The sequence below is a fragment of the Scyliorhinus torazame genome, chromosome 12 (assembly GCF_047496885.1).
Source record: "Scyliorhinus torazame isolate Kashiwa2021f chromosome 12, sScyTor2.1, whole genome shotgun sequence".
NCBI classification, from domain to species: Eukaryota; Metazoa; Chordata; class Chondrichthyes; order Carcharhiniformes; family Scyliorhinidae; genus Scyliorhinus; species Scyliorhinus torazame.
Window position 1 is genome coordinate 68,255,281 of NC_092718.1, and position 21,776 is coordinate 68,277,056.

General features: G+C 44.8%; 1 protein-coding gene across 1 annotated transcript in view; it reads left to right on the forward strand.

Moving 5' to 3' along the window:
- LOC140386465 (alpha-tectorin-like) overlaps positions 1–21,776 on the forward strand; it is a 110,784-nt gene that overhangs the window by 72,059 nt on the left and 16,949 nt on the right. The window contains exons 11-14 of the mRNA XM_072468834.1: positions 9,778–10,376; positions 12,130–12,700; positions 13,888–14,087; positions 14,215–14,595. Coding sequence (XP_072324935.1) covers positions 9,778–10,376; positions 12,130–12,700; positions 13,888–14,087; positions 14,215–14,595 — 1,751 coding nt within the window. The remainder of the gene's footprint in view (positions 1–9,777; positions 10,377–12,129; positions 12,701–13,887; positions 14,088–14,214; positions 14,596–21,776) is intronic.

Below are 21,776 nucleotides of genomic sequence, written 5' to 3' on the forward strand. Positions count from 1 at the left end.
GAGTACTTGTACACAAAGGCCCTACAGTAGTCAAATAGTCCCTAGTGCTTGCCTAACCCCTCTTACGGTCTGGGGTTTGGGCATCTCTAAAATGGCTTTCTTCCTTTCTACTGGATCTTCCTTAATCTTAAAATAAAGTTAATAATCAATAGTCTTCGCTATATGAAAATCCCGATCAGTAAATTTGATGTGTAGTGAGTTTACAGAGAAAATACTGAAATCTCTACAAATTTGGAACACACAGATCAAAGTTTTTAAATGTAGGTACATCATGGCTGCCTCTAACAAAGGAGCACATGGGCTCAGTCCACACCGAATGCCTAGTCTTCGCATTTCCATTTAGATTCCTTTGTTCTCTCCTTTTTTCTTAAGAGCAGCCAAGACTATGCCGAGTTCAACTAACCATTTACAAATCCCAATTTATACATTTTGATTTTACTTTTTGTTTACTTCCTGAGAATTGTGTTTTAAATAACTTCCACAATATTAATCATTATTACTGATTTTTTAAAGAACTTTCAAATACTTACCCCGTTTTAAATCTCACTTTAACTGCCGTGTATACCTCCTGTGCAACTTTGTTTTGCAAAACGCAACTTTTTTAAAACTAGAAACACCAGAGGAAGTTCACAACTTTTTATTAAACACACACACACTCATTCATCCACCAAGATCTCCACTCAAACAAAAGGAATTCAAAGCATTATACTTTCATTCATCTCAACCAACCGGACAATAAAAGTTTGAATTTGCAAAGAAATTGTAAAGGACGGTGGTCTCCATTTTCCTTTCTTCAAAACTGTAAATAAAACTCAAAGAAAAGGTAAATTCTCTCCCAAAAATATAAAGTAAATTTAAACTCTCCTGAAGCCACAGGTGCTTTTCCACTACCCCAGAATCACCATGCTCGCACTTGAACAATTGCTTTACAGCTTATCCTGCTCCTTAACCTTATATTCCTTAAAACTAATAATTCCCAAATTTACTTCCCATATGCAGTCAGAAGCTGATTCCAACCATTTCTGAGTTGTTAATTTAGCTCCACTCTTTTTCCAGATACTTTCCTGAAATTTCCTAATCCTTTCCAAGTCTTTGGTTCCCCCTAGTGGCCATTCATCTCCCAACTTTTTATTTAGTGCAGCTGAGAGCTGCCTGAATCTTTTCCTTTGTCTGGATATCTATCACATAATACTTGTAGCAAGCAACCCGGGTCACTCGTGTGGTCTGAACAATTCCCCATAATCGAACTAGTCCTCGGTCTGTGTTCGTCCCTACAGTCCAAGAACAAAATTTAACTTAACCAATTGTAATTGTACGGAACTGAATTATCTCCAGGACATTCCATCAGCGGTCTTAACTGAATTATCGCTGCGACATTCCCTCAGCCCGTTAAAGACCTTAACCGAATTACAGTGTAATTTAATGTAGCCAATTTTAATTTTCAACCCACATGTAACTGAATTATCGCTCGATATTCCCTCAGTTCTCTTTTAACCCTCAGTCATCATAGATTATCATAGAATTTACAGTGCAGAAGGAGGCCATTCGGCCCATCGAGTCTGCACCGGCTCTTGGAAAGAGCACCCTACCCAAGGTCAACACCTCCACCCTATCCCCATAACCCAGTAACCCCACCCAACACTATGGGCAAGTTTGGACACTAAGGGCAATTTATCATGGCCAATCCACCTAACCTGCACATCTTTGGACTGTGGGAGGAAACCGGAGCACCCGGAGGAAACCCACACACACACAGGGAGGATGTGCAGACTCCGCACAGACAGTGACCCAAGCCGGAATCGAACCTGGGACCCTGGAGCTGTGAAGCAATTGTGCTGTCCACAATGCTACCGTGCTAGTCGTACCTAATCAACTGAAAATTAATTTCTCTAATCCGCCAGACAGAACTTTGATTTTGTCGAGACGATCTTACCCGCCCATAGGCGAGCGATCAAACCCGCATTGGACTACGAGGCAGGGGAAACCGATGTGGTCCTTTATCATCTACTCACACCGGGGGCCTATTTCCCCTCTCTCCGTCCAAGGCTCGTTTGATTCTGATTTCGCGGATAGTCTGGAATTCGCTCTTGAAATACCACCGCTGACACCAAATGATGATTTTGGGTTTTTCCCCTCAGTCTGGTCTCAGTAAATATACCAAGTCGGATTGTAGGTAAAATCTATTTTATTCTAAACAGCTTGCAAGCCTGACTCACTCTGATAACAGCAGGACACCACACCAGAGTTCCTGAGATTCCCAGAGCAAGTGAGAACAAAGACACAAAGCATCTTGTTTCATATACGTCAATGTAGCATCAAGTTACACACACACACAACCAAATAAGGTAACGATGGCAAATGCAAGATTTTCATAGATTTTCCCACATTCCTTGACCCAGCCATATAAGATGATCTTTGCAATTACTGACCCCAATAGGTTCATCTCACATTCCTTAACCTTGAGGCCCCTTTCTCCCAGTATCCCCTGCAACAAAGAAATGGTCCCAGTGGCTGCCCATCCCCTTCTTCATGCTTTGCGAAATCCCAGTTACATGCAATTACAGACTGCTACCCATTTTCTCCAGCCTAAGCTGGAGATGTTTAAAAGTCCGCTACCCTAATCCTCTATTCTCCTGTATTAGGATCTGCTCCTAACTTTGCCTAACTACTTATAGCTATTTATCCCGTTCTAACACGATGCTCTTTTGTTGAATTCCTCATTCTGAACGATGAAAATTTGTTTTAAAGCTTCCGAATTGGTAATTTTTTGATGTGCATTTTCTATGCTTTCCACTATTTCAACAAAGAAGGGATCCTCTAGTCAAATTCATCTTCCTCTGAATCAGGTTTGATCGCTTGTTTGCAATTTATTTTATACTTACTTCTTGCACAGCTCTTCCTTTGTTTGCTGTGCTAAGCTTTTTAAACTGCTGTGAATTTGTTCCCAATCTACATTAAGATGTGTAGTGTTTGAGCTTGTGATATTTAGCACAGGTTTTTCCATATGCAGGGCATTTTTTAATCTTATGCGTGTTACTACAACTTTTACACGTCAGGATGTAATGCGTAAAATGGCTGCTGTCATTCTTAAAATGGCTGCCATCTGGAGCACGTTTCTATTTTAGGTGCGTCACTGCATTAATGGCATCTGCCAAGTTGTTAGTTTCCGCATCACTTTCTCCAACAATCATTTTGGAAAATAGAATTCTAGCAAGTTCGCTTGCTCTACACATACTGATTATGCCTTCTAATGTCAAATCAGACTGTCGCAATAGCCTTTCTCGCAGTTTGTCACTTTTTACTCCGTAAACTATCTGATCTTGCAAAAGTGAGTCTAGGAGAATCAAAAAATTACTTGTCTGCACTTTTAGTCTCAGATTCATTGTGAAGCAGTCAAGCATTTCACCTGCTTTTTGCACTCTTTGCCTGAACACATACCGTTCAAAGGTTTTGTTTTGTTGCAACTGGCAGTGCTTGTCAAACTTCTTAATAACTTTATTGTATTTTTTTTTTATCTGCCTCATCCTCAAACCGGAATGAGTTAAAGATTTCAATGACTTGTGAGCCAGCCACTGCTAAGAACAGTGCTATTTTGCGCTGGCCGCTTCTAGGTCTAGGTCAGAGATATTCAATTCAAATTGTTTCTTGAAATTGGGCCAAGTAACGTCCACTTTACCCGAAGAACGAAATTGCCATGGAGTTTGTAGACCTTCCATCTCGCCTCAACTGGGATTTACTTCAACGTCGTCGTTGAAGTCTGTCTCTGATTAGAAATGTTTTCTTAGTTTTGTTTCACGGATATTTCTTGCAAACATCTCTTTTCCCTCTGTACCTTTCCACTGATCTTTAGCAAGCACACCTGGTACCTTATGATGTCTGTAGTGATCTGTACATCTGTACATACATCTGCACATCCACCAGGGACTGCAGACAGATGTAACAGGCACAGCACCAATAGAGGGCATCAGAGACGGGTATAAAGGGTCAGCCCATGGCAGGATCCGTCTCGTCCAGAAGCATAGGGCTAGGGAGCAGCAGCACACACAGACAGTTCAGCAAAGGCAGCTTACCTTAGCTTCACTGGTCATACCTCTTGACTGTATTATATCTAGTTAAGCTCTGGAAACAGAACAAACCCATTGAATAAAGTATTTGTGTTAACTGGAAGTCTACAATCTTTATTCAGACTTAGAGAATAACATATAGTACCTGGAGTGATTTCAGAAAGTTAGCTAGACACCAGCAAGAGAAGAAAAACTTAAACCGGATATTCGACTGTGGAAGACTTCACAGGAAATGGATCCTCGACGACTAACTGATTTGATGGAACTTGTTGGAACTCCATGGCAGCTGGAAACAGCCGGTAATTTAAGTTATAACTGGAAAATGTTTGAACAGCTGTTCCAAATATTTATTACAGCTAATGATTTAAGCACTGCCTCTGACGCAACGGAAATAGCCCTACTACTCTCAACAGGAGGGCATGAAGCTAGAGAAATCTATAATTGCTTTAATTACTAAGAAGGTGGGGACAAATCCAAATTAGAAGTTGTACTCAAAAAATGTGATGAACAGTAAGAGTCTGTCTGGTGAGATGCTGGAATGATTTAACTCTTGTCAGAGAAACGGAGGGCCCATCTCTGATTTTATTACAAATCTCAAGTTAATATCACAAGGCTGTGATTGTGCTGATTTCAGAGACACTGTGATAATGCATCAATTAATTTCTGGACTATCTGATAAACATTTGAGGGAAGAACTATCACAAAATAAGCATCTAACTCTAGAAACTGCTATACAAAAATGCCTTGCTTATGAACAAAAACAAAATCAATCCTGTCAGTCTTTACAAACACAGAATCAGTGTCTAGAAAAGAAAATCGGAAAAAAACGGCGCCAAAACTTACCACGAGGCAGAGGCAGGACTAAAGGAAGTTCTGAGCGGCAGCCATCTTGAGAAAGGAGCCGCACATACTCAGTTGCGAAAAGAGGGTACAGTACAGGAAACTCGGAGTGCGCATGGGTAATCAAGTCCTACGCATGATGTCACGAGCATCATGACGTCAGAGGACCAGGACCACGCCCACTTAAAAGGGAAATGCACGAAAATGAACAAAAATAAATTTAAAGCTGCAAAACCCAATTTTCTTGCCTCAAAAGACAGAACAATGCCTGGACTTACACCAGCAGTTGAAAATAACTTTCACAACACCCTGGAACAAGCAGATAGCACCGCCCTACAAGATGATATGGTCTCTGTAGACTACGACTCAGACGAAGATTTCATCTTGGGAGACGGCTATCCCAGTACCAAATCCGAACCGCAACTAGAGGAGTTGTACCGGGAAGACCCCGACCATGAGCTCTTCGGAATGGGGAATCTCCAGCCCAGCATATATGACATCCCGATTCGTGAGTGAAGGATTATGCTGCGGCCTGACGCCAAGAAACAGAGAGTGGTCCACGCACCACAAAGGGTCCCAGCCTCCACACAAGAAGATGATTTGTTCATTGAACCATGAAGAGAACGATCACAACTCCGAAACAAAAAGCGATGATTTGTCCATCAAGCAATACACATAATACTACTCAGACATGGCGGAGTTATTAGGCGATCCTGATCACAGCATCAGCAACACGGTTGAAAAGCTCAATACGACACTTCTCATGGTAGATGAATCCAATACCATGGTGCCATGGCAGTAGGTCGGTACATTGGATGACAGCAATACCCAAGATGAAGACGATGCCACACAGAGAGCACAGAACTAATCCGTTGAGAGAGCACAGATCGACTCTACAGCAAGAACACTGCACGACTCCACAAAGAGAGCGATGACAGACTCCACAGGGAGAGCGATGAAGGACTCCACAGAGAGAGCGATGAAGGACTCCACAGAGAGAGCGATGACAAACTCCACAGAGAGAGCGATGAAGGACTCCACAGAGAGAGCGATGAAGGACTCCACAAAGAGAGCGACACAAGCCTCCACAAAGAGGGCGATGCAAGCCTCCACAGACAGCTAGGTGACAGACTCAAAAATGGATGCAAGCAAACACTCCATAGCGAACGCCATGCATGTACAAGACCATGAAGATCTATCAAGCTTATTTGAGTCACAGAAGAAGACACTGTATGTGAGACAAGTGACGAAGAAATCACAATTCCCATTTAGGATGTGCAGGATCACAGTGAGACTGACATATCTCAGCTCGTCTGCACAGAAGCACTCAACAATCAGAGGACGGCCACCCATGAATCCAGAGAGACCACGTCAATTGAAATCTTGAAGATTTTGACTCCAGAAGAGGAGCACCAAGAGTCCATAGAGACCACGTCAATTGAAATCTTGAAGATTTTGACTCCAGAAAAGGAGCACAAAGAGATCACAGATGATTCAAATGAACCTGAAATGACTCCAAAAGAGGAGCACCAAGAAATCAATGATAATTCAAGTGACCCTGAAATGACTCCAAAAGATGAGCACCTAGAAATCAATGATGGTTCAAGTGAACCAGAAATGACTCGGGAAGAGGAGTACCAAGAAAGCAAAGAAGAGGAATCGAATCCACCACAAATGACTGATGTCACCAACATCAATGCAACATCAGATCATTCTCACAATTCTCAAGAAGAAACGTTCAATGTAGCAGATACCACAAAGGACACTGACACCACTAACAGTGACAATGACTCAAATCATCCACATGGCACACTCATTGAGCGCAACAAGAACAACAAAAACCACAAGAAGCACAGCAGAAACAAGAACAACAGCAACAACAAAAACAACATGCAGCACAATAAGCAATAAGAAGCATTCCAGAAACAACAAGCACGACAAGAACAAGAACAAGAATAAAAGTGAAAACAACAACAACGGAATCAACAAGCGCGACAAAAAGAACAACAAGAACGACAACAACAAGAACGACAACGAAAACAACCAAGACAGAAACGACACAAACAACAACAATGAAACAACGACCTGTACAACATTGTACAACTCTGCACGTGAGGGACAATGCCACAGCACACTGCGAAACAATGACAAGACTACAAACATGCCATGGCATGATAAAGAATCTCACGAATTCACATCTGCTCCAGAACAAACAAGCAAAACAGCTTTCACGAACGATGACATACAGAATCAATACCACAAACACAGGAAAAAGTCGAGGTCAGACAACGGTGCGACACAGAATCGCTACCCGCAATCAAATGGAACAGGGGAAAAAGGTGTCCACATCATTAAACAACTCATCAGTAAATCAGCCGAGTCACGTTCCGACATCAACCTAGCTGTTATCTTACCGAGCAACCCCATTGAGCTCAGGACTGTTGCCAGCGCAAAGGCTCTTCGGCAGCGACATCCGGACAACCTTACCGGCAAAGCAATTCCGAGACCCCGGAAACGTACCGGTTCTCGACGACATGCGGGCACTATGCTCCAAACAAAAACTATACTACGACCAACATGCTATCCCACTCAAGCCACTGACAATAGGTGACGCCATCAGAATCAGGGACCCGGAAGGCGGATGGTCTGAGTCAGCTGCGGTGATCAGGCAGGAGGCACCGTGGTCCTACATTGTCAAATCGTCTGCGGGAGTACTTTTTCACCGTAACCGCCAGGATCTATTAGAGATTCGACCTACAACGCCAGTATTTCCCACACTGGACTTGACCGAGTCCATTTGTCCACAGGACATTCCTCGCCACATAACGCCAGACAGTACTCTTGATGACATCAAACCATCATCCCTACTACCACCATTAAGACGCTCCAGCAGAAGCCGTAAGGCACCCGACCGGCTAGATTTGTGATGAGACTTCAACACGCGCACAAGACGGATATGGACATTTCTCACGATGGACTCACAACACAGTTAATTGTTTCTGTATTACTTTTATAATTTTCACAGTGTGCAGGTTTGCATATTCTCACCACTTGTTTTGTACAGTTTTCTTGAGGCCAATCTAGAAAACATGTCTAATAAAAGGGGGGGATGTAGTGATCTGTACATCTGTACATACATCTGCCCATACACCAGGGACTGCAGACAGATGTAACAGCCACAGCATCACTAGAGGGCATCAGAAATGGGTATAAAGGGTCCAGCTCAAGGCAGGATCCGCTTCTTTCAGAAGCACAGGGCTAGGAAGTAGCAGCAGACAGAGACAGCTCAGCATAGGCAGCTTACCTTAGCTTCACTGGTCATACCTCTTGACTGTATTATATCTAGTTAAGCACTGGAAACAGGACAAACCCATTGAATAAAGTATTTGTGTTAACTGGAAGTCTACAATCGTTATTCAGACTTAGAGAATAACATAATGTCTACTCGTGGTATCATGTGATGTTCTTTGATTTCTGAATGAGGTTGGCTTCGAAGTGTAGTGTCTCACAAAGAACATCAAGCGATGTATTCAACAAAGCTAAATTATTGACACTGCAACTAAATAGATTTGATTTGCTTGCTAAGATATAAAAGATAACAGATTGACTGAAACTATGATTCTAACTACAGAGCCCTTGGGAATACGACTATTCACTCCCTCACCGAACAACCTACTCCCACATGTATGCTCTTGATCGCCATGTAGTGGTTGGATGTGGTTACAGTAAATTGTTAATCCTTCATTATTCTTACAATATACATATTGTCTCAGTTGGGACTATTCTCCTTGGAGAGAAGGAGGCTGAGAGGAGATTTGATAGAGATGCGCTATGGAATGCATTGTCCGCTGTCGAGGCACTGGAGAATTGCGATTTGGAGTGAAACCTGCGGCCGCCACAATTTTGGAGTCTAAACTGATTCTCCGCCCAGAAGAACCCCAATCTTTGTCTTTATTTACCCTGTCTTGCCCTGTTAACATCTTGAATACTTTGATCGGGTCACCCCTTACCCATCTAAATTCTGGTCAAAATAGGCCTAATTTGTGTAATCTCTCCTCATAACCTAACCTACATTGCACCCCCTCCAAGGCCAATATATCCTTCCTAAGGTGTGATGCCCAGAACCTCTCACAGTGACTCCAAGTGGGGTCCAACCAGGGTTTTGTAAAGCTGCAGCATAACCCCTGTGTCTTTATACCACTGAGCTAGCCCACTTTATAGCCCACTGAGCTAAACCAGTACTCTTCCAATTTAGAAATTCATCTACTCTATCCTTATTTCATCCAAAATGGATCACCTCACACTTGCTTACATTGAATTCCATCTGCCACAATTTTGCCCATTCACCTCGTCTTCCAATATCTCCTTACAATTTTATGCTATCATCTCGACTGTCTACATGCTTACTTTAATCATCAGCAAATTTGGATATATGACTTTCTATGCCATCATCCAAGTCATTAATGAATAATTGAGGCCCCAACACAGATCCCTGTGGTACACTGCTAGTCACATCCTACCAATTAGAGTACTACTGGGGGAGCAAGGAATAGAAGGATATGGTGGTGGTTGGGGGGGGGAAGCTTGGAGCGTGAACACAAGTAGTAACAGGATGGGCTGAATGGCCAGTGTCTGAGGTGTGTATGTTGGGTGATTGGAATGTTATCTAAAACGCTCATGAGTTTAATAAGGATTGGTCCAAAAACAAACAGGTTACGGGTGAATTACTGTTCAATCTAGATGAGCAAGAAGGGCAATAGCGGTCGGTAAGGTTTTAATGTACGCACAATTTTCATTTTGATTAACTCGTGTGTCTTGTTCCGTTGGCCACTCTGTTGGAAGGTACAGTCACTCCTGTCTTTGTGTGTTTCAGAAATCTCCTGCCCGTCGCACAGTCACTATAACAGCTGTAGCTCCGCTTGTCCCGCCAGTTGCGCCGATACAACGGCACATTTACGTTGTAGCCAGCCTTGTACAGAGAGCTGTCAGTGCGATGATGGCTACATCCTGAGCGGCAGTAGGTGCGTGGCTCTGAGTCAGTGTGGCTGCTCATTCCAAGGTCATTATTACAGCAAAGGTGAGAGTGTCATCCTAACGGAAAGCTGCAGTAGGAAATGTACCTGCTGGAACGCCACCATTGGCATGAATTGTGAAGATTTCAGGTGCAGTGTCCATGAAGACTGCCGCCTTGTGGACGGAGCGCGTGGCTGCTATCCCAAAGAACGTGGCACCTGCTCGGCCTCCGGTGACCCCCATTATTTCACTTTTGACAGGAGAGCATTTGATTTCCAAGGAACTTGTAAATACACCTTCAGTAAGTACTGCGGAGCAGCTGGGAATCTCACCATGTTCAACATTGAGGTGGAGAACGATCACCGAGGCTCCAGTGCCGTGTCCTGGACACGATTAGTGGAGATCCAGGTGTACGGATACCAAATCCAGATGTCGCGAGGTCAAACTGGCAGAGTTCAGGTAAATAGAAGCAAGATATGTAAATCCTGAGTTTTAGACGATAACAATGAGCTGGTAGAGAAAAATCTGGTTGGGCGATATACAGGTTGAATTAAATGTCCTTGGGGACCTCCTCACCTGAGTGAGAGGTTCCTAGTTCAGGGGTTGCACAGTGCTGTCGCTCTCTGGGTTTGTGAGTTTGATGGTGCTGAGCTGAAGCCTGAATCCTGATTACAACATGATCAGCCCTGGCTGCTGGGGTAGAGTCATGGAGAGAGGCAGATGAGCAAGGTGTGGGCCTCGGGGTGTTAAACATTTGCCCCATGCAGGGCATGGGACCTGCAACTCTCTTCAGATGGATGTTGCCCGTACCGTGCTCTAATGGGGGCTGATCCCTCTGAAATGTTCCAGCATATCAGTGCATTCAAATGTAATTGGTGATGGGTGATGAGCACAAGCTCAGTCAGTGACCCCCATGTCACAAATGGAGAGGAACCCAATGTATCCCAATATTTATAAAAACAAGAAAATGTGGATTAGCAGGCATGACTCTACCCCAGAACCTACAACAAAGGATGTGATAAATGAACACTTTGAACATAATGGTACGATTGGATAGCGTGAACATGGATTTATGATTGAATTGGAGATTTTTGAGGATGTAACTGGCTGTATAAATAATATTAATACTGAATGCGGCGCAGTTGTATTTTCTCATGTCTTCCAATAAGATCACACACAAAGTGATAGTAAGGAAATGAGAGCACGTGGGTTTGGCATAGAGAACTCGATGGAGACTTTCCCGATGTTCGATGTACCCATGATCATGGTTATTCGAATGGAAAGCGCAGGGTGACATTTGTGACTCATGCATTGAAGGCTTTCATAGAAACTTCTAAAATTCTAACAGGACTAGACAGGATAGATGCAAGAAGATTTTCCCGGGACCTAGAACAAGGGTTACCGCCTGAGGACAGAGATGAAGACAAATTTCTTCAACCAGAGAGTGGTGAGCCTGTGGAATTCCGAAAGCACTTGAGACCATAACATGTTTTCCAGAAGGAACTAGATGTAGCACTTGGGATGAAGGGAATCAAAGTGTATGGGTGTAAGGCGAGGATTAGGCTATTGAGTTGGATTTGTTTTTTATCAATTAATGGGATGTGGGTGTCGTTGGAGGAGCCAGCATTCATTGACCATCCCTGAGGGCACTTGAGTCAACAACATTGCTGTGGATCTGGAGTCACATGTAGGCCAGACCAGGTAAGGACGGCAGATTTCTTCCCCGAATGGACATTAGTGAACCAGGTCATAGGTGAACCGGTTCGGTTTTTACGACAATCGACAATGGTTTCATGGTCACCTTTTTTAGACTTTTACGCAGATTTAATTTGAATTCAAATCTCAGCATCTGCCATGGCGGAATTCGAACCCGGGTCCCCAGAGCATGACTCTGCGTCTCTGGATTACTGGTCCTGCGATAATACCACTACGCACTGCCTCTCCTATCAGCCATGATCACATTAATTGGTGGAGCAGGCTCAAAGGGCAGAATGGTCTCCTCCTGCTCCTATTTTCTATGTTTCTTTGTACAGTTTCTATGTCTATAAATGAGGCAGTATAGATTTGGAGAGATTGTTCTGTCTGAAAGTCCGACCAGGAAAATGGTAGATTTCAGGATGATTGACACAGACATTTCTCTGCAGGGGATTAATTAGTTGATCTTATATTTCCATATCTGACTCAGTTTCTCATTGTGTCTCCATGTTAACAGGTAAATGGTGAGGCCTTTAATTTACCAGTGAGGTTAGAATCTGGGAAAATTACCCTTTCCCAAAGCGGATCAGCGGCGTTACTGCAGACAGATTTTGGCCTCCGTGTCTCCTATGACTGGAACCATTACGCGGTGGTGTCGGTTCCCGGCATCTACTCCGGCTCTCTGTGTGGACTATGCGGAAACTTCAATGGAGACGGGGTTGATGATTTCCTCTCCCCCAATGGCACCACAATGTCTACAGCCTCGGCATTTGGGAACAGCTGGAAAACAGCAACCTCTGGAGCTTCGTGTGGGGGTGATCCCGGCTTGCCCAGCCCCTTGTGCACCGAAGCTGATCGCCGTGGCTACACCTCAGAACGTTCCTGCGGGGTTTTGACCAACACCCGTGGGCCTTTCCGCCAATGTCACTCGGTGCTGAGCCCAACAACGTACTCTGAAAACTGTGTCTTTGATCTGTGCGTATTGGCCGGAAAGCACGAGACACTCTGTCAGGCCATTGAATCTTACGTAGCTGAGTGTCAGAGAAGAGGTGTCTCAATCGAAGATTGGAGAAATGCAACAGGCTGTGGTGAGAAAATATGTTTGGAGAGATCAACCTAATCAGTGTCACAAGTTTCTGTTCAATGTCCGGGTAACACTATTCAGCCTGTAACAACCTTAAATGGAGCAGGTGCAGAGGGACCTGTGTGTATCTGCAGATTATTGATGGTAGCAGGAAAGGTGGAGAGAGCAATTGATGAAGCAGATAGTATTCTGGGATTTATTAATAGGGACACAGAGTACAGGACCAAGGAGGTTATACTGAATCTATAAAAGACACCAGTTAGACCTCAGCTGGAATATTGTGCACAGTTCTGGGCTCCACCCTATAGGATTGGAAAAAATTCAGAAAATGTTTACAAGAATGATTCCAGGGATGAGAAACTTCAGCTATCAGGATAGATTGGAGAGGTTGGTGGGATGTTCTTTTATTTCTGAATGAGAATGGCTTTGAAGTGTAGTGTCTCACAAAGAACATCAAGTGATGTATTGAACAAAGCTAATTTATTTACACTACAACTAAATAGATTTGACTTGCTTGCTAAGATATAAAAGCTAACTGATTGACTAAAACTCTGATTCTAACTACATAGCTCCTGAGAACACGACTATTCACTATCTCGCCTAACCACCTACTTCCCGAATCAAGAATATTGCATGGTCCACATGTATGTGCTCGAATGCCATCTAGTGTTTGGATGTAGTTACAGTAAATTGTTAATCCTTCATTATTCTTACAATACACATATTGTCTCAGTTGGGACTATTCTCCTTGGAGAGAAGGAGGCGGAGAGGAGGCGAAAGGAGATTTGATAGAGATGTTCAAAATCATGGGGATGCTGGTCAGAGTAGGAGAACTGTTCCCGCTCATAAAAGGATCAAGAATGAGGGGGCACAGATTTAAAGTAATTTGCAAGAGGAGCAAATGTGATGTGGGAATAGATATTTTCAAATAGTGAGTGGCTAGGTTCTGGATTGTGCTTCTTGGAAGTGTGGTAGAGGGAGGTTCAATCAAGGCATTCGAGTGGGATTTGAATGATTGTTTCTTTTCAAACAATGTGCAGGGGTATGGGGAAAAGGCGGGAGACTGGCACTAAGACTTGATGCTCAATTGGAAAGCTGATGCAGACACGATGGGCCGAATGGCCTCCTTCTGCACCGTAATAAGTCTATGATCTCATGTCCATGTTTTCTTCTTCCCGTCTTTATCTCCAGATGTCCGGTGCCCTGAAAACAGTCATTTCGAGGTTTGTGGGAATCCATGTCATGGGAATTGTGTCAATGTCTCTGTCTCGTCATCCTGTGATCTGAGATGTTCTGAGGGCTGTTTCTGCAACAATGGCTACCTGAGGAGCGGAGACAGTTGTGTCTCCCCCAACCAGTGCGGATGTTTCCACAATGGTGTGTACCTGAAGGTAGGTTCACAGCTGACCGCAAGGTGGCGCTGGTGATGGTGAGGAGCTGAGGTGGGGGGGGGGGGGGGGGGGAGGGAATGATGCGAAACTGGAGAATATTTAACCGAGAGCTGGATTTCCTTTGCAGGTAGGAGAGGCAGTGTTGACAGACAACTGCAGATCCAGATGCCAGTGTTTTGCGAGGGGCGATGTCAGATGTGTCCCTGCAGGCTGCGGTCGGACTGAGGAATGTACCACCAGGAAGGGTCAGCGAGGCTGCTTCAGCTCTTTCCGAAGTTGCACCGTGACTGGTGACCCGCACTATCTGACCTTTGACGGTGCGTTGGCTCATTTCCAGGGAACTGGTGACTATGACATTGCCAAAGTTTCTAACCCTTCATCGGTTCCCTGGTTCCGAGTGACTGTGGAGAAACGGCACCGCCGCAAGAACCTGGTGTCCTTTGTGTCCCGTGTACATGTCTACCTCCTGGGTGTTCATATCACCATAGAGAACGGAAGAGGTGTACTGGTGAGTTTTGTTCCAGTTGCAGTAACTATTCATTGATATGACAATTTACATTAATTCTCGGGATGGAGCTGGGTTGTTCAAATTGGAGGCAAGAAGGTCGAGAAGAGGTTTGATCGAGGTATTCAACATCCCGAGGGGGGTCCGGGATAGAGGGAGAATCTTTTCCCATTGGTGGAAGGATGGGGACCCAGAGGGACACACATTTTAGATGATGTGTGACACGAGGAGAAACTTTGTCACAGCAAATGGTTAAGATTGGGAAGACGCTGCCTGAGACTGTGGGGTGAGGGGGAGGGGATGCAGATTTAGAGTCATTGAGTGATCGAGTTAGAGAGTCACACAGCACGGAAAAGGCTCTTCGACCCATCGCATCTGCGCCGGTCAAAAACAAGCACCTATTCTATTCCCATCACTTCATCCATAGCTTTGTATGCCTTGGGATCGCAAGTGCACATCTAAATACTACTTAAATGTTATGAGGGTCTCTGCCTCCACCACCCTTTCAGGCAATGTGTTCCAAATTCCCACCACCCTCTGGGTGAAAATGTTTTTCCTGACATCCCCTCTAAACACCCTGCCCCTTAGCTTAATATCCATGTCCCTTGGTCATTGATCCCTCCACCAAGGGGAAAGATTTCTTCCCGTCTACTCTATCTACACCCCTCATAATTTTAATAATATTAATCTTTATTGTCACAAATAGGCTTCCATTAACACTGCAGTAAAGTTACTGTGAAAGGCCTCTAGTTGCCACATTTCGGCGCCTGTTCGGATACACTGAGGCAGAATTCAGAATGTCATATTCACCTAACAAGCACGTCTCTCAATCATGTCCCCCCTCAGTCTTCTCTGCCCCAAGGAAAACAACCCCAGTCTATTTAATCTTTCTTCATAACTAAAACACTCCAGCCAGGCAACATCCTCTACATCCTTTCCGGTGCTATCACATCCCTCCTATAATGTGGATCCCAGAACTGCACACAATACTCTAGCTGTGGCCTAACCAACATTTTGTATAGTTCCACCATAACCTCCCTGCTCTTAAACTCTATGCTTCAGCTAATAAAGGCAAGATTACCATATGCCTTCTTAACTATTGTATCCACCTGCTCTGCTACCTTAAGGGACTGGTGTACATGCAGATTAAGATCCCTCTGATATCATGTGTTCCCTTGCCTTCTTTGTCCTGCCCAAGTGCATCACCTCACACTTACCTGGGGTGAATTCTATTTGCCACTGATGAGCCCATCTGATCAGCCCATCTATATCCTCTCGTAATCGAAGGCTATCCCCTTCACTATTTACCACCTCACTGATCAACCCTCCTACATTCATATCTAAATCACTTATATAAACCACAAACAGCAAGGGCCCCCAACTCTGATCCATGTTGGACCCCATTCAACACAGGCTTCCAGTCAGAATAACACCCCTTGACTGTCACCCTCTGCTTCCTGCCACTCAGCCAAATTTAGATACAATTTGCTTGAATTACATGGGCTCTTACCTTCGCTTTTAGTCTCCCCACAGGAACCTTATCAAAAGCCTTGCAAATGTCCAAGTAAATATTTCCCTCATCTAAACACCTGGCCACCTTGTTGCAAAATTCAATCAAGTTGGTCAGACATGACCTCCCCTTAACAAATCCATGCTGACTGTTCCTGATTAATCCCTGCCTCTCCAAATGCGTCTGTCAGAGTTGCTTCCAATAGTTTCCCCATCACTGATTGGCTTATAGTTTCCTGGTTTATCCCTGCCTTCCTTCTTGAATAATGGTACCACATTGGCTATCCTCCAATCCTCTGGCACCTCTTCTGTGGCTAGAGAGGAATTGAAAAATATTGCCAGACCCTCTGCTACTTCCTCCCTTGCCTCACTCGCCAGCCTGGGATACATTTCATCTGGTCCTAGAGATGTGTCTACTTTTAAGCCTGCCAGAACACTCAGAACCTTCTCTCTGCCTTTGTTAATTTATTTAATGTTATCACAGTCTTTCTCCCTGATTTCTATACCCACACTGTCCCTCTCATGAGTGAACACGGACACAATTTATTTAGAACCCTTTATACATCCTCTGGCTCCACACACAAATTACCCCGTGGTCCTTAGTGGGCCCGACTCTTTCCGTAGTTATCCTTTTAGCCTTAATGTGCTTGACCTGCCAGTATCCTTTCATTCCCTTTTTTGCTCTCTTATCCAGGTTACACCACCCTGGGACCCCTGGAGTCCCATAGTAAGTGATGTGTGTTTTCCTGAGATCTTTAACCCTTGACTGCTCCAATGAGTTACAGGCATCAGATTGAAAGTAAAGCGTTAACAAATTTTATTTATAACGAGTAAAAGGTGAATATATAATAGAACGATGGTCTGCTAGGCTACCTATTCCCCCAAACCATGCCCCCTTTCCCCTTCCCCATCAAAGACAGACACATGATAAAGGTGTAGGAGGGGTTTAAAAAATAACAGGTTTGAGAGATTTGAGGATCTTTGCTGCTGGGATTGATGACCTTGTGGCGATGATCCCTTCAGAAGGCGCAATGTTGAACCATGGGTTTTGTTTGGATCTTCAGGCTGGACCACTCAGGCCAGACTCTCAGACTGTGCGATCCCCTCTAACTTGTTGGGCTGAGCCTTACCGACTCAGAAGATGCACTTCAGGACTGCACAGCTTCTGAGATGTGGTCAACTTCAGCAAGCTCACCAACAGCTTGTCTCAGTTAAACAGAATATCAGTGCAGCAGTTTTCATGAGGCCTTCGGGTGGGGTCTGGTACCTTTAATGGGAGAGGAATCCGGAATGTTCCCCTTCTCCCAGCTCTGCCTTCAGGCTTTGAGTACCCACAGACTACTCTGTATACCCGAAGGGAGTTCCAGCTATGATTTGAGACAGAATTACCCTCTTCTGGGAGAGAGACTCAAAAAGATTCAGCGGAGCTCTGCAGTCCCCAAAGCAAAGTTGAGAGCAAAAACACAGAGACCGGTAGGACAGGCTATAATAATCCGGACCAATCCGCATGGGGAATCTGCTTAGTCCCAGGATTGCAATGGAGCCAGTTGGTTGCTTGCCAAGTCTATCAAACTGACATCATGGGCTCTGCCACAGACCTAAAAGGGAAGTCCTGGTCTAGTCCATTCCACCAGGGGTGATTTGGTTTGCCTAAAGTCTGTAGTTCAAGCAAAAATCTCAATGTGGCAGCAGCCAGCAAGAACTGTAGATTAAAGGAAGTCGGCAGCACAGGAATTAAATGGAAACACCAAAGAGATAAACGTTTTACAACTGTATCCTAACAAGAGTTCACTCGATTTGCTGGTCCCACCCTTTTTCTTTATTGGAACATATTGGCCAGGCACTCTCCCTAATTCCTTCTTGAATGCATCCTCCTGTTCTGTCACAGATTTACCTAAATGTGTCTGCTGCCAGCCCACTCTTGCCAAATTATATCGGATCTTATTAAAATAGCCCTTCCCCCAGTTTAGAACTGTCATCTTGTTCAAATCAAATAATCTTTGATTTGACATTTGGGCACTATTATGATCCCAGTCCTGACCCCAACAGTTGCTAGGATACTGGGCAGAAAGCCCAATATATAATTTAATTTACAAGATACTTCGCTCTAGCAGTGATTGCACACACAAACTGGGGCATGGTGTATTAATACAAACATTTCAACTTACACAGTATTACTAACTTTAACCTCATAAAGAAAATAGCTTACAATTACCACTTAAACAATGCTGACCAATAAGATGAAACACTAACTCCTAACGGCTATATTTTAATCTCCACTCAAGCAAAACCCATCTCTGGTCAAAATCCACTTTTAAATACAGTTAGTCAACCCAAGACGATAAGGGGTAAACCTTTGAGGACTGAGGTGAAGAAAAATGTCTTCCCCCAGAGTGTGGTGAATCTGTGGAATTCACTACCACAGAAAGTAGTTGAGGCCAAAATGTTGTGTAATTTCAGGATGAAATTTGATACAGCTGTTGGGGCTAAAGGGATATGGGGGGAAGGCTGGATCAGGGTATTGAACTTGATAATTAACCATGACCATAATGAATGGCGGAGAAGACTCAAATGGCTGAATGGCCTCCTCGTTCTATTCTCGATGTGTATGTTTCGATGTATAAATCACTTACAGAGAGAGAGCAAGCCTTCAGAAACCAGCTGCAGATTCTTGCCAGTGTCAAACTACTGTTTAACCTGCCAACCTTTTCAGAAATTGCCATTCTGTTCACAGGCAAGATGTTTTTAACAAACTGCTTTGGGAAAAGCTGCTGGTCTGTCCACAGTCAAATGTTTAACTGAACTGAAACGTAACACCTTCAACCCTAGTTCCTCCCATGAACTATATCACCTTACTAAGATCAAACACAATGGCCGGGATTCTCCAACCCGGCGCCGGGGTCAGAGAATCCCCGGGGTCGCGTGAGAATCGCGCCCCATCGCCACGACACCGGCCTCCCTATTCTCCGGCGCCGTTTATCAGGTGCCGGCGGGATCGCCACACGCCGGTCAGGGGCCATTGATCGCGGCCCCCCCCGGCGATTCTCCGGGCCCCGAGGAACGCCATCCTGGGGAGGGGGCGGGGGGCGGGGTTGATCCGACCCCGGGGAGGGGGCCCCATGGTGGCCTGGCCCGCGATCGGGGCCTACTTTACTCCACGCCAGACCATTGTAGGGCTCCGCCATATTGCTCGGGGGCCGGCGTGGAGAAAAGAACCCCCGCGCATGCGTGGAATTACGCCGGCCGTTCCGCGTATGCGTAGACTCGCGCGGGCCGTTCCCCGGCAGCTGGAGCTGCGGGGATGACTCCGGCGGCAACCTAGCCCCTTAGATAGGTGAGATTTCCTCACTTTCGGGGACCGTTGACGCCGGAGTTGTTGCCGCTGGTTTTCCCGTCGGCGTGGGGACATCCCCCCAGTTTTAGAGAATCCCGCCCAATGTCTTTAATGATCAACTCCCTAGGGAACCCTCTTTATATAAACAAAGGGTAGGCGGGATTTACCGATCAACCCCGCCACACGTGTTTTGGTTGCGGAGGCGGCCCGCCAGCGGGATTGACTGGTCCCCCTGGTCCCCTCATTGCCAGGAAACCCATGCAATGCCATGGGACCAGAATATTCCGCCGGCATGAACAGCCGGTAAATCCCACCCAAGATTCCATTAGCTCCAATTTTTACATTGCTTTAATTATCTCTCGCAGCCAATGTGTCTCTTTTAAACCAGGACTTTTGGGGGGGGGGAAAAATGACTTCAGCAGTCATACACACACTAACCCAGGCTTTAAACCTTTACCACACTAAATACATATGATACAACATATATGAAATTCCTACATTCATCAGATTACCAACAGGTTTATGACCAGCAATTCTACCAATCCTGCAAGATTGGACAAAGGATCAGGAGGAGGCCCATTCAGCGCCCTCGAGCTTGACACACAGGAATAGGAGGAGGCCCATTCAGTCCCCCTTGAGCCTGTTATACAGGAACAGGCCAATTCAGCCCCCTCAAACCCGTTCTACAGTAACAGGAGGAGGCCATTCAGCTCCCCCTCGAGCCTGATACACAGGTACAAGAGGAGGCCCATTCAGCCCCCTCGAGCCTGTTACACAGGAACAGGAGGAGGCCCATTCAGTCCCAATGAGCCTGGTACACAGTAACAGGAGGAGTCCCATTCAGCCCTTCGAACCTGTTACACAGGAACAGGAGGAGACCATTGAACTCCCCTTGATCCTGTTACACAGGAACAGAAGGAGTCCCATTCAGTTGGCCCTCGAGCATGTCACACAGGAACATGAGGAGGCCCATTCATTCTCCCCCCCCCCCCCCCACATGAGCATGTTACACAGGAACAGGAGGAGACGCCTTTAGCCCCTCCTGTCTGTTTACCATTCAACTTGAACCTTTGAAAACAAAAATCTCTCAATCTCAGATTTAAAATTAACAATCCATCAGTTGTTTGTGGAAGAGAACTCCAACCTTTCCCCTTGCCTGTGTGTGTGCAGAAATGTTTCCTGATTCCACTGCTGAAAGAGCTGCCACTCATTTTTAGACTCCGCTCCCTGGTCTGAAACTCTTGGCAACAAGTGTAAATCGTTTTTGTCTATCAACCCCTATCTATTTTCCCGTTTCCCTCCCCTTCCCAAGCTTCTAAAAAGCCTGGGAAACGAGGCGAGTGTTACGAACGCCTGATCAGCCCTCAACAATGGCTAAAAGGCTGAGCCAGACGCATAACATTTTTAAGACTATGCAGAAAGATCGTTCCAGGAGTGTGAATATAAGAAATAGGCGTGGTAATTTTATAAACAAACTTTATTCAGACAAAAGAAAAGAAAACAATATTTAAACTTTTAAAATTCTAACACAAACAGATTGCATGCATTTTCTTAACCTTAATTTACTAATTCCCATTAAAATGATACTTCGTGAGGGCAGCACGGTGGCGCAGTGGTAGCACTGCAGTCTCACGGCGCCGAGATCCCAGGCTCGATCCCGGCTCTGGGTCACTGTCCGTGTGGAGTTTGCACATTCTCCCCATGTTTGCATGCATTTCGCCCCCACAACACAAAAGATATGCAAGGTAGGTGGATTGAACACGCTAAATTGCCCCTTAATTGGAAAAAATGAATGGGGTACTCTAAATTTATTTTTAACAAAATGATACTTTGTGCATGAAAATACAGCTCTTGTTCCATTTACACATACAGGTAAAGGAAATACTTGCATTTAAGAAGGACTCTTTCTTTTGTTAGAATACGTTTTCTCACCACCTTCCCTCTGCGGCAGCTTTCATGACCTGTTCCATGGTTGCTCACAACATTCTTCCTTTTTCCTGTTCCAAATTGGCTCTCGCTCTTGCTCTCTTTCTTCTCTCCCACAGCTCCACCCAGCCCTTTCAACAAAGTTTTTTCTTCTGGAGTGTCCAGACTGAAATAATGGATCTCAAGTGAATCACTCTGTTAGGGTTAATGAGGTTAAGTCTTAATGGGGCAAGGTAACTCAGGCTTTAGACATATCTCTGCTGCGAGCAGCCTTTTAAAAAAAAAAAAAAAATTCTGTTTAACTTCTAAATTGCCTGCTACATCTTGGACCCGATTTCTATACCCAAGTTCCTAATATCTCCCTCGCAAGGCATTGATGTGAATTAACCCCTGCAGTCCCGGTTTCACTCTGGTT